General features: G+C 49.8%; 1 protein-coding gene across 1 annotated transcript in view; it reads left to right on the top strand.

The window, feature by feature from the left end:
- The window catches only part of LOC148501597 (carbohydrate sulfotransferase 11-like), a 29,891-nt gene extending 17,978 nt beyond the window's left edge, over positions 1 to 11,913 (top strand). Inside the window, exons 2-3 of the mRNA XM_088450207.1 lie at positions 9,322 to 9,401; positions 10,674 to 11,913. Coding sequence (XP_088306333.1) covers positions 9,322 to 9,401; positions 10,674 to 11,519 — 926 coding nt within the window. The 3' untranslated portion in view covers positions 11,520 to 11,913. The remainder of the gene's footprint in view (positions 1 to 9,321; positions 9,402 to 10,673) is intronic.
- The last annotated feature ends 343 nt before the right edge of the window (positions 11,914 to 12,256 follow it).

Genomic DNA, 12,256 nt, shown 5'->3' on the forward strand with positions numbered 1-12,256 from the left:
TTTCTAATCTGGCATGTGGTCTGCTGGGAAACCACATGACAGACCAGCAGGACGGAGCCGGAGGCTGCTGCGCGGACAGGTAAGTCGGGGGGGGTGAGGTGAGTGGAGAGGGTCAGGGGGGGGTCGGGGGGGTACACAAACTTACCGCATCTGTAGGCAGTGCTGCGCATGCGCTGGTTTTACAGATGTAACAGCGCATGCGCAGCACTGTTTCCAGATGCGATAAGGTAGTGTAGGCAGGGAAAGTATCTATTTCCCGAAAAGCTGTCATTGCAAAAATGTCAGCTTTTCGGAATAGATACTTATGGAGAGGTGGAATGATGAATTCCACCTATAATTAGCTAGAACTCCATGCAAGTTCTAAAGCTAATTATCTCCAGAGAATTTTTAGGTTTAATGAATAGGCCCCTAAATCACATTCTGCAAGGATCTGCCAGCATGTCATATACTAATACTAATAATAATAATAATAGTATTGGGTATGATGCATGATATTGGGTGTCAGGCGGTGATAATGCAGCTTGTGTAGCTTGCATCATTGGATCTTTGGAGCCACATCCACAAAAGTGCAGATAGGCCAAGAATGGCGTCTATGATGTAATTATCACAGTGAGCCCCTAAAAAAGTACCGTCATCTGCAACCGCACTGATGTATGCAGGACCGGACCTGTCGCTGCCTGTCAGGGACTGGATTTCATTGAGATCAGTTTGGGACGTTCTGTACAGGAGTCTGGTGTTCTCTAGACAGAGTCCCCGTCCGAAGGTCTAATTGTATCCAGATGTGGAGCTCCTGCTAAAGTTACAGCCTTGATTTAGGACAGGGAGTTTGGTGATCAGCAATATCCATACTGGGCAGTGATGCAGATACAGGCTGCAAACCCCATTCAGGTTCCAAATATATATTTTACTGGTACAAGAAAACACTGCCAGGCAGCGTCTTGTTACTGCCATATCGGGTCTGATTCAGAGATGGACGCAGCGCCAATGTCGGAAGCAGCTGAGCAATTTTTTTTAATACTACGCATACACAAGATGCACCACGCATGGCGCCCGTAGAGAGTCGCAGTTGCGATTTCAGACGCACGCACGGAGAGCTGTATTGAAAATGTACCGTGTGTTCCTGGGCGGTGACAGGGAGGAGGTGGCTTAGCGCATGGAAGGAGATCGTGCGTCTTATGGGAGCGTCGCAGGCGTGACGGTGAAAGCGGCTGCATACACAGACGCTCACATGGGAGGCCATTTTCTGATGGAGAAACTGCAACGACCGTCTGTGGCGTTTAATGCCGCCCCAATCGGTAATACAGCGTCTATGGACGCTGTCAGTTGGCGCTTCAGTCCTTTCACTTACAGACGGATGTACACAAGGGAAGGACTTTGTAGCGGCATTTGCATAAGGTCGCAGACGAACGACCGCTAATAGACGCAACTGCCGCCGATCATCAAAATAAATGATGATAAATGGGGTTGCCAGCCTCTTAACACTGATATATATTTCATTCATTGTTGCACTGTTTACTTATTGTCAGTTTGGTTCCTATTACTCAGCACTGCAGAACCCTTGTGGCGCCTTATTACATATAAATGATAATAATATGGGTACCACGGTGATTGGCGTGGGCAGGAAGACCCAGTGAAATGACTGTCGCTGGCAACGGAGGATACAGTTAGGGACGATTTAGCTGAGCCTCTCAGCCGCCTGTAGTCTGGTGATGAGGGAGGGCAGACAGTTCTGCGCTCTGGGTGGTATATTATTTACTAAAGTGAGAGTTTTTAGAATTGGAGATGTTGCCCATAGTAACCAATCAGATTCTAGCTATTATCTTCTAGAGTGTGCTAGTTAAATGTTAAGTAGAATCTGATTGGTTGCTACGGGCAACATCTCCATTACTTAAAACTCTCACTTTAGTAAATACACCCCTGGGTGTGAAAACCAAGTTCACTTAAAATAATTCTGATGAATGGGATTACACGACCAACATCAGAGAGAGCCTGAAGAAAGTGCATTTGGAAATACAACCCCAAGTTCAGCCGACAGATGCCCCCGCACAGCCCTGTACTAGTCAGCATGTGTCTCCCAGCAAACCCCCCCCCACCCCCCCTCAGGATCATCTCCTGGCTCCCTGCAGCACTGTAAATTCCTGACTCCAGACTCCTCTGTTTTTACTAGAGATGAGCGGTTCGGATTCTGTGGAATCCGAACCGCTCCGAACATTGGGGATCCGAGTCCACCCGAACCCTGTTCGGGTGTTCACCGCCTGACTCGGATCCCCGTTCGGGGCCGAACGGCGGCCGCCTGATGTCGGATTCTCACTAGAGAATCCGACATCAGGTCTCCTCGCGTGTAGGGCAGAGCGCAGTGATAGCGCTCTGCCCTACACAGACACAGACACACAGCCGCCAGCGGCAGCTGTGTGTTTGTTACAGCAGCCAATGAGAGTCACACAGACTCTCATTGGCTGCTGCACGGAGGGAGCCGGCTGGAGCTCACACATGAGCTCCGTCTTCCGGCTCCCTCCTCAGCGTGTGACAGAGCGGACGGCGCGGGAGCGGGGATACAGGTAAGTTTTATTTTTTTTATTTTTTTACTTGTCAAAGGTCCGGGGGCGCTACTGGGGGGGGGGGTCTGCACTACTGGGGGGGTCTGCTACTGGGGGGGGCTATACTACAGAGGGGCCTGCTACTGGGGGGGCTATACTACTGGGGGGGGGGTCTGCACTACTGGGGGGGGGTCTGCTACTGGGGGAGGCAATACTACTGGGGGGGCCATACTACAGAGGGGCCTGCTACTGGGGGGGGCTATACTACTGGGGGGGGGTCTGCTACTGGGGGGGCCATACTACTGGGGGGGCCTACTACAGGGGGGGCCATACTACAGGGGGGGCCCATACTACAGGGGGGGCTACTACTGGAGCAGCCTACTACTGGGGGGGCCTGCTACTGGGGCAGCCTACTACTGGGGGAGCCATACTACTGGGGGGGCATACTACTGGGTGGCATGCTAATGGGGGGCATACTACTGGGGGGGCCTGCTAATGGGGGACATACTACTGGGGGGGCCTGCTAATGGGGGGCATACTACTGGGGAGCATTCAACTGGGGGCACTGCATAGTGGACCGTACTACTAAGGGGACTGCATAGGGGGCACCACTGCTGGGGGACATTGTGTAAGGGACACCGCTACTGTGGGCATTGTGTAAAAGGGTCACTACTGTGGGCATTGTGTAAAAGGGGCACTACTGTGTGTCGTAACATAAATAAGAGACACTACTTTATGGTGTAATGTGAATCAGGCCCTATGTGCGGTGTAATGCTAATAAGATTGTGCACTGTGACTCCTAGGGCCGTAGCCCACTTTGTAAACAAGTACTGTGACTCTGCTGGCCGTACCCCACTGGGTGGGTGCACTACTTTTCATTTCTGCCACTGCTGTGTGGCAATGTGTCATAGATGTGCTTTATACTGTGGTGTCTGTGTCGTTGTGCCGCTGCTTTGTCGCTTAGTAACCAGTCAGCTCACTGCAACCTTTGGCCAATAATGTTGAAAACAATATTATAAGCTGTGATATGGTCTAAATTGACTGGAAATTAATGTTATTGAGGTTAATAATACTCTAGGAAGAAAAAAAAGACCAATTTATGTGATTTTAGCTTTTTTTGTCAATTTTTGTAAAAAAATCCAAATCCAAATCCAAATCCAAAGCCAGTCACCGCAGTTTGGCAAATCCAAATCCAAATCCAAAGCCGGACGACGAATTAGAACCAAATCCAAATCCAAATCCGGCAAAAATGGTCCGGCGCACATCCCTAGTTTTTACTTGTCTGATTCTGAGAGTCAGGACCTTTAGTCCCGTGTTTCCTACTAACCAGCATGACCGAGCAGTGCTGCGCCTTTCATCGTGTCTCTAGTACTAAGGACGAGATACCTGAACCATATGCAGGACTGTGGTATATAGTGTGTACTGCAGTGTTAATCAGTAACGCTCAAGGCAGCGTTTAAACTGGCGCAGGACTAATATTTTCCCTGTTTAAGTAGTTATAATATGCTGAAGAATCAACAAATGTGGCCAAAAACAAGAAGGCTAAAGGTTTCCAGGGGCAAAACAGAACATTGTCAGGCACAGTGGGAGAATTTGGGTAGGGGCCTGGCGGTGCCATTTTGGCACCACCTCTGCTCTCCAAATAGCCTCTTCTGGGTATGTGCAATGCAGGGCATGCGTTGGATTATAAACCTCTGCTGTAAATTTTGTATAGGAGAACGGGCCCTCAGGCGTGGACAGGGGTGAGGGCCTCAGGGGTGAGGGCCTCAGGTGTGGACAGGGGTGAGGGCCTCAGGCGTGGACAGGGGTGAGGGCCTCAGGCGTGGACGGGTGAGGGCGTCAGATGTGAACAGGGATGAGGGCGTGAGGCGTGGACAGGGGTGAGGGCCTCAGCTGTGGACAGGGGTGAGGGCCTCAGGCGTGGACAGGGGTGAGGGCCTCAGGCGTGGACAGGGGTGAGGCCTCAGGCGTGGACATTGCCAACTTCCCCTCACCTCTACACATCAAGAGCAATCTTTCATATATAAACAATATTCTGTGGGCTTTCTAAGTTGATTATATTTTATTAAGTAGCTTTTAAAATAAAAATGAGGTAAACTTGACCTTATAGAGGCTGTACCGTGCCACTGAAGCCAACCAATCGGGCGGCATGCGGCATGATCCAGGTCATCGTGACTTGAGCAATTTATTTTGGGGGGGCAGCAAAATGTGGGGGCCCGGTGCTCAGGTGGACTCACTCCATTCTGAGCACGTCCCTGTTGCACTTACATTTCTAGACGCGCTTATGTGAGTAACCGGCTGAGCAGGTTCACCATTGGTTTGACCTGGTTGAGCAACATCACTAAATTGGACGTGCGGAACGACGCTAGGAGGCGATAAACTGATCTGACTACATGTTTTTTTCTGCAGGCTAAATGCATAAGCATTCACATAACCATACCATTATATGCTTACAGAGGTAGATTAATTAATATGTCATTTACCTCATGTATCATGGGCGTTGCTGATGAAGCTATGACTTGTGTTTACCCAGCCAGCCATTTACCTCCTTACCCATCTTTATAAAGACACTACCATAAGCATCTGTATACAAACTGTGTGCAATAACAAGAATTGTATTTATAATTAATTATATAGCCTAATGTCTGTCTACTAGGAATGTAACTACCACTGGTTTCATACATTGGCCAAAAGAGAACATTCATAATTTCCCCTACAATTGCTGACCCCAGGACCTGGGGTGCTTGGGACAGCTGCCTCATGACAAAATGGCTGCCTCCACTGAGAGTTTGGATGTGGCCTAGCTTGATGTTTACTTCTCAAAATAATATCTAAAGGCAGTTTTCACCCATTTTGTCATTTTGAGAGGAATATCACAAGTCAAGCCAAATTGTAAAATATCACACACAGGGGACATGTCCGGGGGTCCTCCCTGGTGCTGCCCTCTATACTCCTGCTGGCAGAGGTAAACAGGAAGGTTAAATGGAAGAAAAGATGGAAGAGCATCTTGTAGACAGTAAGAGAGACTCTCTCAGCTTCTGCTGACAAAACTTGGCCAGCAAGCGAGACAAGCACCAGACCAAGCCAAATATTAATGACCATGACCGCCAGATGTTAGGGTTGTAGCATTCTGGAACCAGGTTTAACCTGTGATATTCCACTCATAGCGCCACGATGTAATGTCACGATTCGTAGAATTATGATGCCGGGAGTAATGCCATGATGACAGGAATCACAACTAATTCTGTCACTGCGTCCCCGTGCTCATCAATGGCGAAGTGGGAGGGATGTGAGAGAGACCTTTAATTTCCCAGGAGAACTCTTCCCAAATTCAAGAGTCTCCCAGAACGAGGGAGGGATGCAAGAGAGACGTTTAATCTCCTAGGAGAAAACTTCCCAAATTCAGGAGACCTAGAAATTCCAGAAGAGTAGGCACCAAACAATGGGCCTGATTCAGAGCTGAACGCTCTGACCAGAGCGCTCGCTCTGAATCAGTGCCCTCCTACCTGAAAATGGAGCGGCCTCCTGGCCGCTCGCATAGCTGTGGGTTACCACCCACAGCATATGTGAGCGGCCAAAAAGATGGTCGCGATGGTCTTTGACCATCGCGACCGTCGGGCTTGCGACGAGACCCTGCGGTAGGGTCTCGCTGCCGCAAGCCCTAGAGTGATTTTGGCTCTATCAGATCCAAAATCACTCCCACTGACATCACTAGTGATGTCAGTGGGGCCGGCTTCAGACAACGCCTCCGTCTGGCAGCCACGCCCACCAAAGGGGGCGTGCTGTCAATCAACATCGACAGCACGCCCCCTTTGGTGCGAGACCCGGAGCGACGGAGAGCCCGTCGCTATCCGGGTCTCGCGCATGCACACGACAGAGCTCCCTCCGTCGTGCGCATGCGCAGTGGGGCAACATCGACCCGCTTGCGAGCGTCCTTTCCTCGCGAGCGGGTCTGAATGACCCCCAATAGTAGCAGAATTTTACCGAAAGTTCTATTATTGCGCCGTTTTGCCTAGCGATACATTTCGCCATGTGGAAGCGCACCGCTACACCACAGGCTGACCTTGTTATGCTGCTCTTTCATTTTGTCGGTTTGGATTTCATTGGGCTTTGGAAAAACTTTGTGATGTCATTGTGCTAACCCCTTAAGTGCGGTGATGTCATCTAACCCATTGATTCCTTGCTCCACATTCAGTATTGTGGCTCTTTGAGGGAATCAAAAGCAGATGTGAATGTGAATTCCAGAGTGGCCTCTGAAGATTACTTATAGCATTCCCCGTCCCCCACCCGTCCCCCCTCATCCTCTCTCTCTATGTGCATATTAAATCCTGATGGGGAGAGCTAACCGCTCACATGCAACGCTGACAGACCTCTGTGACGTTGGGAAATGCCAGCGAGTGCCAGATGTGGCTTATAGTGTAAGGGAATTGGCGTAATCGGAAGAGAATTATGTAAAACCAAAAGTACTGTACGTATTTACATTATTTTTTTTGTAGAAAATGCACAAAATGTTTTCAGCATAGGTCCCACGTGAGCGTTTTGTTTTTGCTGACGGGATCATGCGTTACCCGAAAGCAGGCGTGGGGAACCTTTTTACTGCCGAGGGCCATTTTGATATATATAACATTATTTGCAGGCCCTGTACAGGCCACGTCCCTCAGTGTGATGTCACAGGGGCGGACACACAATCATCGGTGATTACAGCAATGCCCGGAGCAAACTGAGGATGCTCCGGGGAGCTGTAAGGGCAGCGTTGTGACCGTCTGAAGCGTCCTAAGGATGCTCCAGGTGGCACTACTGCATAGATTCTGCCTGCGGGATGCCAATCTAGGCACCCTATAGCCAGATGAGGCTAGCAGAAAAAAGCTCAGAGGGCCAGACCAAATGATTCCGGGGGCCTTATATGGCCCCCGGGCCTGAGGTTCCCCATCCCTGTCCTAAAGCGACCAGCAGTGGCGGGCTGGGCCGGGGGGCAGGGTGCCATGTGCCCCCCGGGCTGCAGCGTCATACGGGCCGCGGGCAGTCTGTCACTGTGACACAGACTGCACCGCGTGTGTAGCGCTGACCGGACGGAGTTCGGTCAGCGCTACACAAGTGACAAACACACAGCCGCCGGCTCTGGCAGCTGTGTGTTTGTTGTGATCAGCAGCCAATGAGAGTCTGACAGACTCTCATCGGCTGCTGCTCCCACTGCCAGAGCCGGACATCTTCCGGCTCCCGCAGTGGGTAATTGGAGTGACGCGTCACTCCCATAATGCAAAGCGGCGGACGGAGGAGCTGATCTCGGCGGTGGGACCAGGAGCGGGTGTCAGGTAAGTGTTTTTTTTTTTATATATTATGTGTGTCTACTGCGGGGGGTCTGGCACTATCAGGAGGAGACCACTACTGGGGGCACTACAAAGGGGGGGACTACTACTACTGGGGGCACTACAAGGGGGGGGACTACTACTACTGGAGGCGCTACAAGGGGGGGGACTACTACTGGGGGTGCTACAAGGGGGGGACTACTACCACTGGGGGCACTACAAGGGGGGGACTACTACTGGAGGTGCTACAAGGGGGGGACTACTACTACTGGGGGCACTACAAGGGGACTACTACTACTGGGGGCACTACAAGGGGGGGACTACTACTACTGGGGGCACTACAAGGGGGGGACTACTACTACTGGGGGCACTACAAGGGGGTGACTACTACTGGGGGCACTACAAGGGGACTACTACTAGGGGCATTGCATAGGGGGGAGGGGACTACTACTAGGGGCACTACATAGGGGGGAGGGGATTACCACTGGGGGCTCTATATAAAGGGCAATAATGGGGGTACTGCATAGGGGAAAGACTACAACTGGGGCCACTATTTAAGGGGCACTGCATAAGGGTTACCACTACTGGGGGCACTATATAAGGGGCTTACTACTGGGGGCACAAGGGGCACTGCATAGGGGGGATCACTACTGGGGGCACTGCTTGAGGCCTGCATAAGGGTGTCCTCTCCTGAGAGGGGGGGGGCGCCATAGCACGCACGTTCTTTCGGGCACCCTGGCTAAACGCTACTCCTCTGCCAGGGCCGCCTGCATGCATTTGCCCCCCAGGCTAAAAGTTGCCAGCCAGCCCCTGGCGACCAGTAGCTATTGTCTATGTAGTATGAGAGATGTATGTCGCCCTTGGCCTTATGAAAAAGGCTACATGTGCAGGAAAGAATGCAGAAGTCAGTAATAAATTGGTGGTAAAGAGAATAGCCTGCTGGAAAGCCGCCAGCTCATGAGGTAAACTCTTGGATACTGCTCAGATGTCAGAAATTGCTTTGCTGGACTCTTGTGGAGGTTCCTAGAATCAGGTTTTGATGATTTAATAGAGTTCATGAACGTTCTTAGGAATGTGACCCACGCTGCTGTCTCTTGTGAATTAGTAAATGTATTTTACTCCACACAACAGTGCGGGGACCCCGAGGGTTGGGCTGGGGGGAGGTACTGATTAACCAGGCCAAGCTCATTGGAGGGTCTAGCAGGGGCTGGGTTCAGCTGCTGAAGGGGTCAAATGTCCCCCTATGCCGGGCATAGTATTTTTTGAATTTTTTTTTAGAGGCAGCGTGACCACGCCTCCCTGATTTTGCCACACCCCCTCAGTACCTTGGGCCTCGGGAATGTCTCGTAGCAACCGATCAGCTCCCGTCATTTTATAGACTCTGCTAGATATAATTTTTTTGAGGGTGGGACCGATCTTCTCTATTGTGAAATAAAATGTTTATGTAAACTTCTCTCTCTATTACATATATTCCACAGCTGAGGATCATTTCACGGTTCGCAGTTGGAATGGAAAGCCACGGCGGAGCCCGCTGCAAGCACTATACGACAGTGATCAGGTGGGTGAGAGCCATTGTCAGTAGTGTGCCCCTTCTGCGGTCTGCTGCATGCTAACCCCCCCTCCCGCAGCATATCTCACCTCCACCTTCCATTATTGCTAACTCATACCCTGCAGTCATCTCCCTTATGTGGGAGATGTATCAAACGTAGGTGGAGACATTACCAGTAGCAACCAATCAGCTTCTGGCAACCATTTTATAGAATGTGCTTGATAAATAATAGCAGGAAGATGATTGGTTGCTACAAGCAACTTCACAGATAAAGTACCAACCAACCAGCTCCTGTCGTGTTTGTAACACAGCCTGTGACATGACAGTTAGGAGCTGATTGGTTGGTAGTGGTACTTTATCTGCATTCACTTTATCTCCACCCAAGGCTTAGTAAATAGGCTCCTTTGATACATCTCCACCCTAGTTACTGAATATAAAGAGAGACGTTACGGCTAGGAGGCATAGAAGGGGGAGGGGTACCTTGCAGGTATGGTTTTAGGCAACTTGGGGGCAAGAACAGCTCTTATACATATACACTGTTATTACTGTCTATACGGTGGAAGACCGGACCTAGGGGGAGAGGTATCAAGCATTGGAGAGATATAAAGTACCAACCAATCAGCTCCTAACTGTCATTTTTCTAGCACAGCCTGTAACATGACAGTTAGGAGCTGATTGGTTTGTATTTTATCTCTCTCCACTAACTCTATCCAAGTCTTGATGCATCTCACCACTACGTATGTTTTAATACAAAATCCATTATCTAAAGCTGCGTGATCTTATGGAGCCGTGCGCAGGAGCATTACTTCATTCCATCGCTGCTGCACTCCATTTCTGAGAAGTGATCAGGGGACACATGAACGCTCGCAGGCATAATCAATCGCTACAGAGAGGGGCGTTGGGTCAGTGCGCGCAGCTGGCCGCCATGCCAGGGTGGGTGACTGAGCAAGGTCCTACATAATTAATTGGCACATGTCCTACCTAAGAAAGATGGCAATGTGCACCAGTCCCTCCATACATATTAATGGTCTTTGTATGATCTCCCATCTCTGCCCCCTTCAGCAACCAGACATGGAACGGAGGGGGTAAGGGAACTAAGTAACACTCATGTGACCATAGATACTTGCTGACAAGCCTAGAATTGTGAGGAGCAGAAAGAAAGGAAATTTGATCAGTTGATTAAGTAGATGTCTGGTAATTAAGTGATTGAAAAGGACAGATGCTGTATTTTCATAACTTAACATATTTTTTTTTTATATTCTCTATCTTTCTGTATCCCAGTTTGAACCTTCATCAATCCAGTCGAAGCACCAAAAGCGCCGGGAGCTGCTGGCCAGCGCCTGCAAGACTTACACGCGGAAACGCCGCGTCCTGACAGCGGATGACCTCAAACACCTGATTGTTGACGACACCCATGGGCTACTTTATTGTTATGTGCCTAAAGTGGCCTGCACCAACTGGAAGAGAGTCATGATGGTCCTCACAGGCCAGGGCAAGTACAGGGACCCTACCCTCATTCCAGCTAATGAGGCCCACGTTCCATCTAACCTGCGCTCCCTCTCTGAGTTCAGCACCTCGGAGATCAATTACCGGCTCCGGAACTACCTCAAGTTCATCTTTGTAAGGGAGCCCTTTGAAAGGCTAGTTTCCGCCTACAGGAACAAGTTTACACGCACGTACAACACGGCCTTCCACAAACGTTATGGTACCAAGATCATAGAGCGTCATCGTAGGGACCCTTCTCTTGAAGCACTTGAGCGGGGAGATGATGTGACATTCGAAGAGTTCCTCTATTACCTGGTCGACCCACAGACACAGAGAGAGGAGCCATTTAATGAGCACTGGGAGCGGGTCCATTCCTTGTGCCACCCATGTATTGTCCAATATGATGTGGTGGGAAAATACGAGACTCTGGAGGAGGACGCTAATTATCTTCTTCAGCTGATTGGGGTAGGAGACTCCATTAAGTTTCCAACGTCATCCAAGACCACGCGGACCACCGACGGGATGGCTGCTGGGTTCTTCAAGGGCGTCAACCGCTTCTACCAAAGGCGTCTCTTCAACTTGTACAAAATGGACTTTCTACTCTTCAATTACAGTATCCCACATTACTTGCAGATACGCTGAGAGAGTGCCATGGGAGGGTGCAGGGCCTGGTGCTCTGGGACGCCTTTTCACCGGAGGAAATGCAAAAAAAAGGAGCCAAATTTAATTTATTGCTGGAATCACTCTGCGCTGTGAACTTGGATGTTTTACCAACGACGACACCATGACCGTGAAAGCAGATGATGGGTTACAAGTGCTATATTTTCTTAATACGTTTATAGCGGGGAGGAACGGACTGACTGCTCTAGCGCAGGCTACTCTCGCTATCCTTATTACTGTGCGAACCCTTTGACATGAGGCTGCGGGAATCGGCCGATTCGCTTTGGTAGTTTATGCGCTGAAGCAGCTTGAGCTTCTTCTCTTACGTGAGATATACATTCGTGACACTGAGAAGCTGACCCTTTTATTTTTCTATTTTTATGTGTGTGTGTGTGTGTGTGTGTGTGTGTGTGTGTGTGTGTGTGTGTGTGTGTGTGTGTGTGTGTGTGTGTGTGTGTGTGTGTGTGTGTGTGTATGTGGATGGACGTGGCTTGTGACACCAGTGGACTTTGAGCTACTACGTTGGTGGCGGTAGGATTTGTCTTTTTTTTTTTGTTATTTAATCCTATCGGGGCCTCTGAAATGTTTACATGCAGCTCTACGTGTCCCGTGCTTTTCTTTTATAGAAGTATTTTTGAACTATGTGTGTAATTAAATATAATTTAACGTGGCGTTCTGTTTCTTTAAAACAACATGGAATAATTAAGAGAGTTTTTGTT

Source organism: Taudactylus pleione, unplaced genomic scaffold (assembly GCF_031769625.1).
Source record: "Taudactylus pleione unplaced genomic scaffold, aTauple2 ptg000512l, whole genome shotgun sequence".
In the NCBI taxonomy this organism is placed as follows: Eukaryota; Metazoa; Chordata; class Amphibia; order Anura; family Myobatrachidae; genus Taudactylus; species Taudactylus pleione.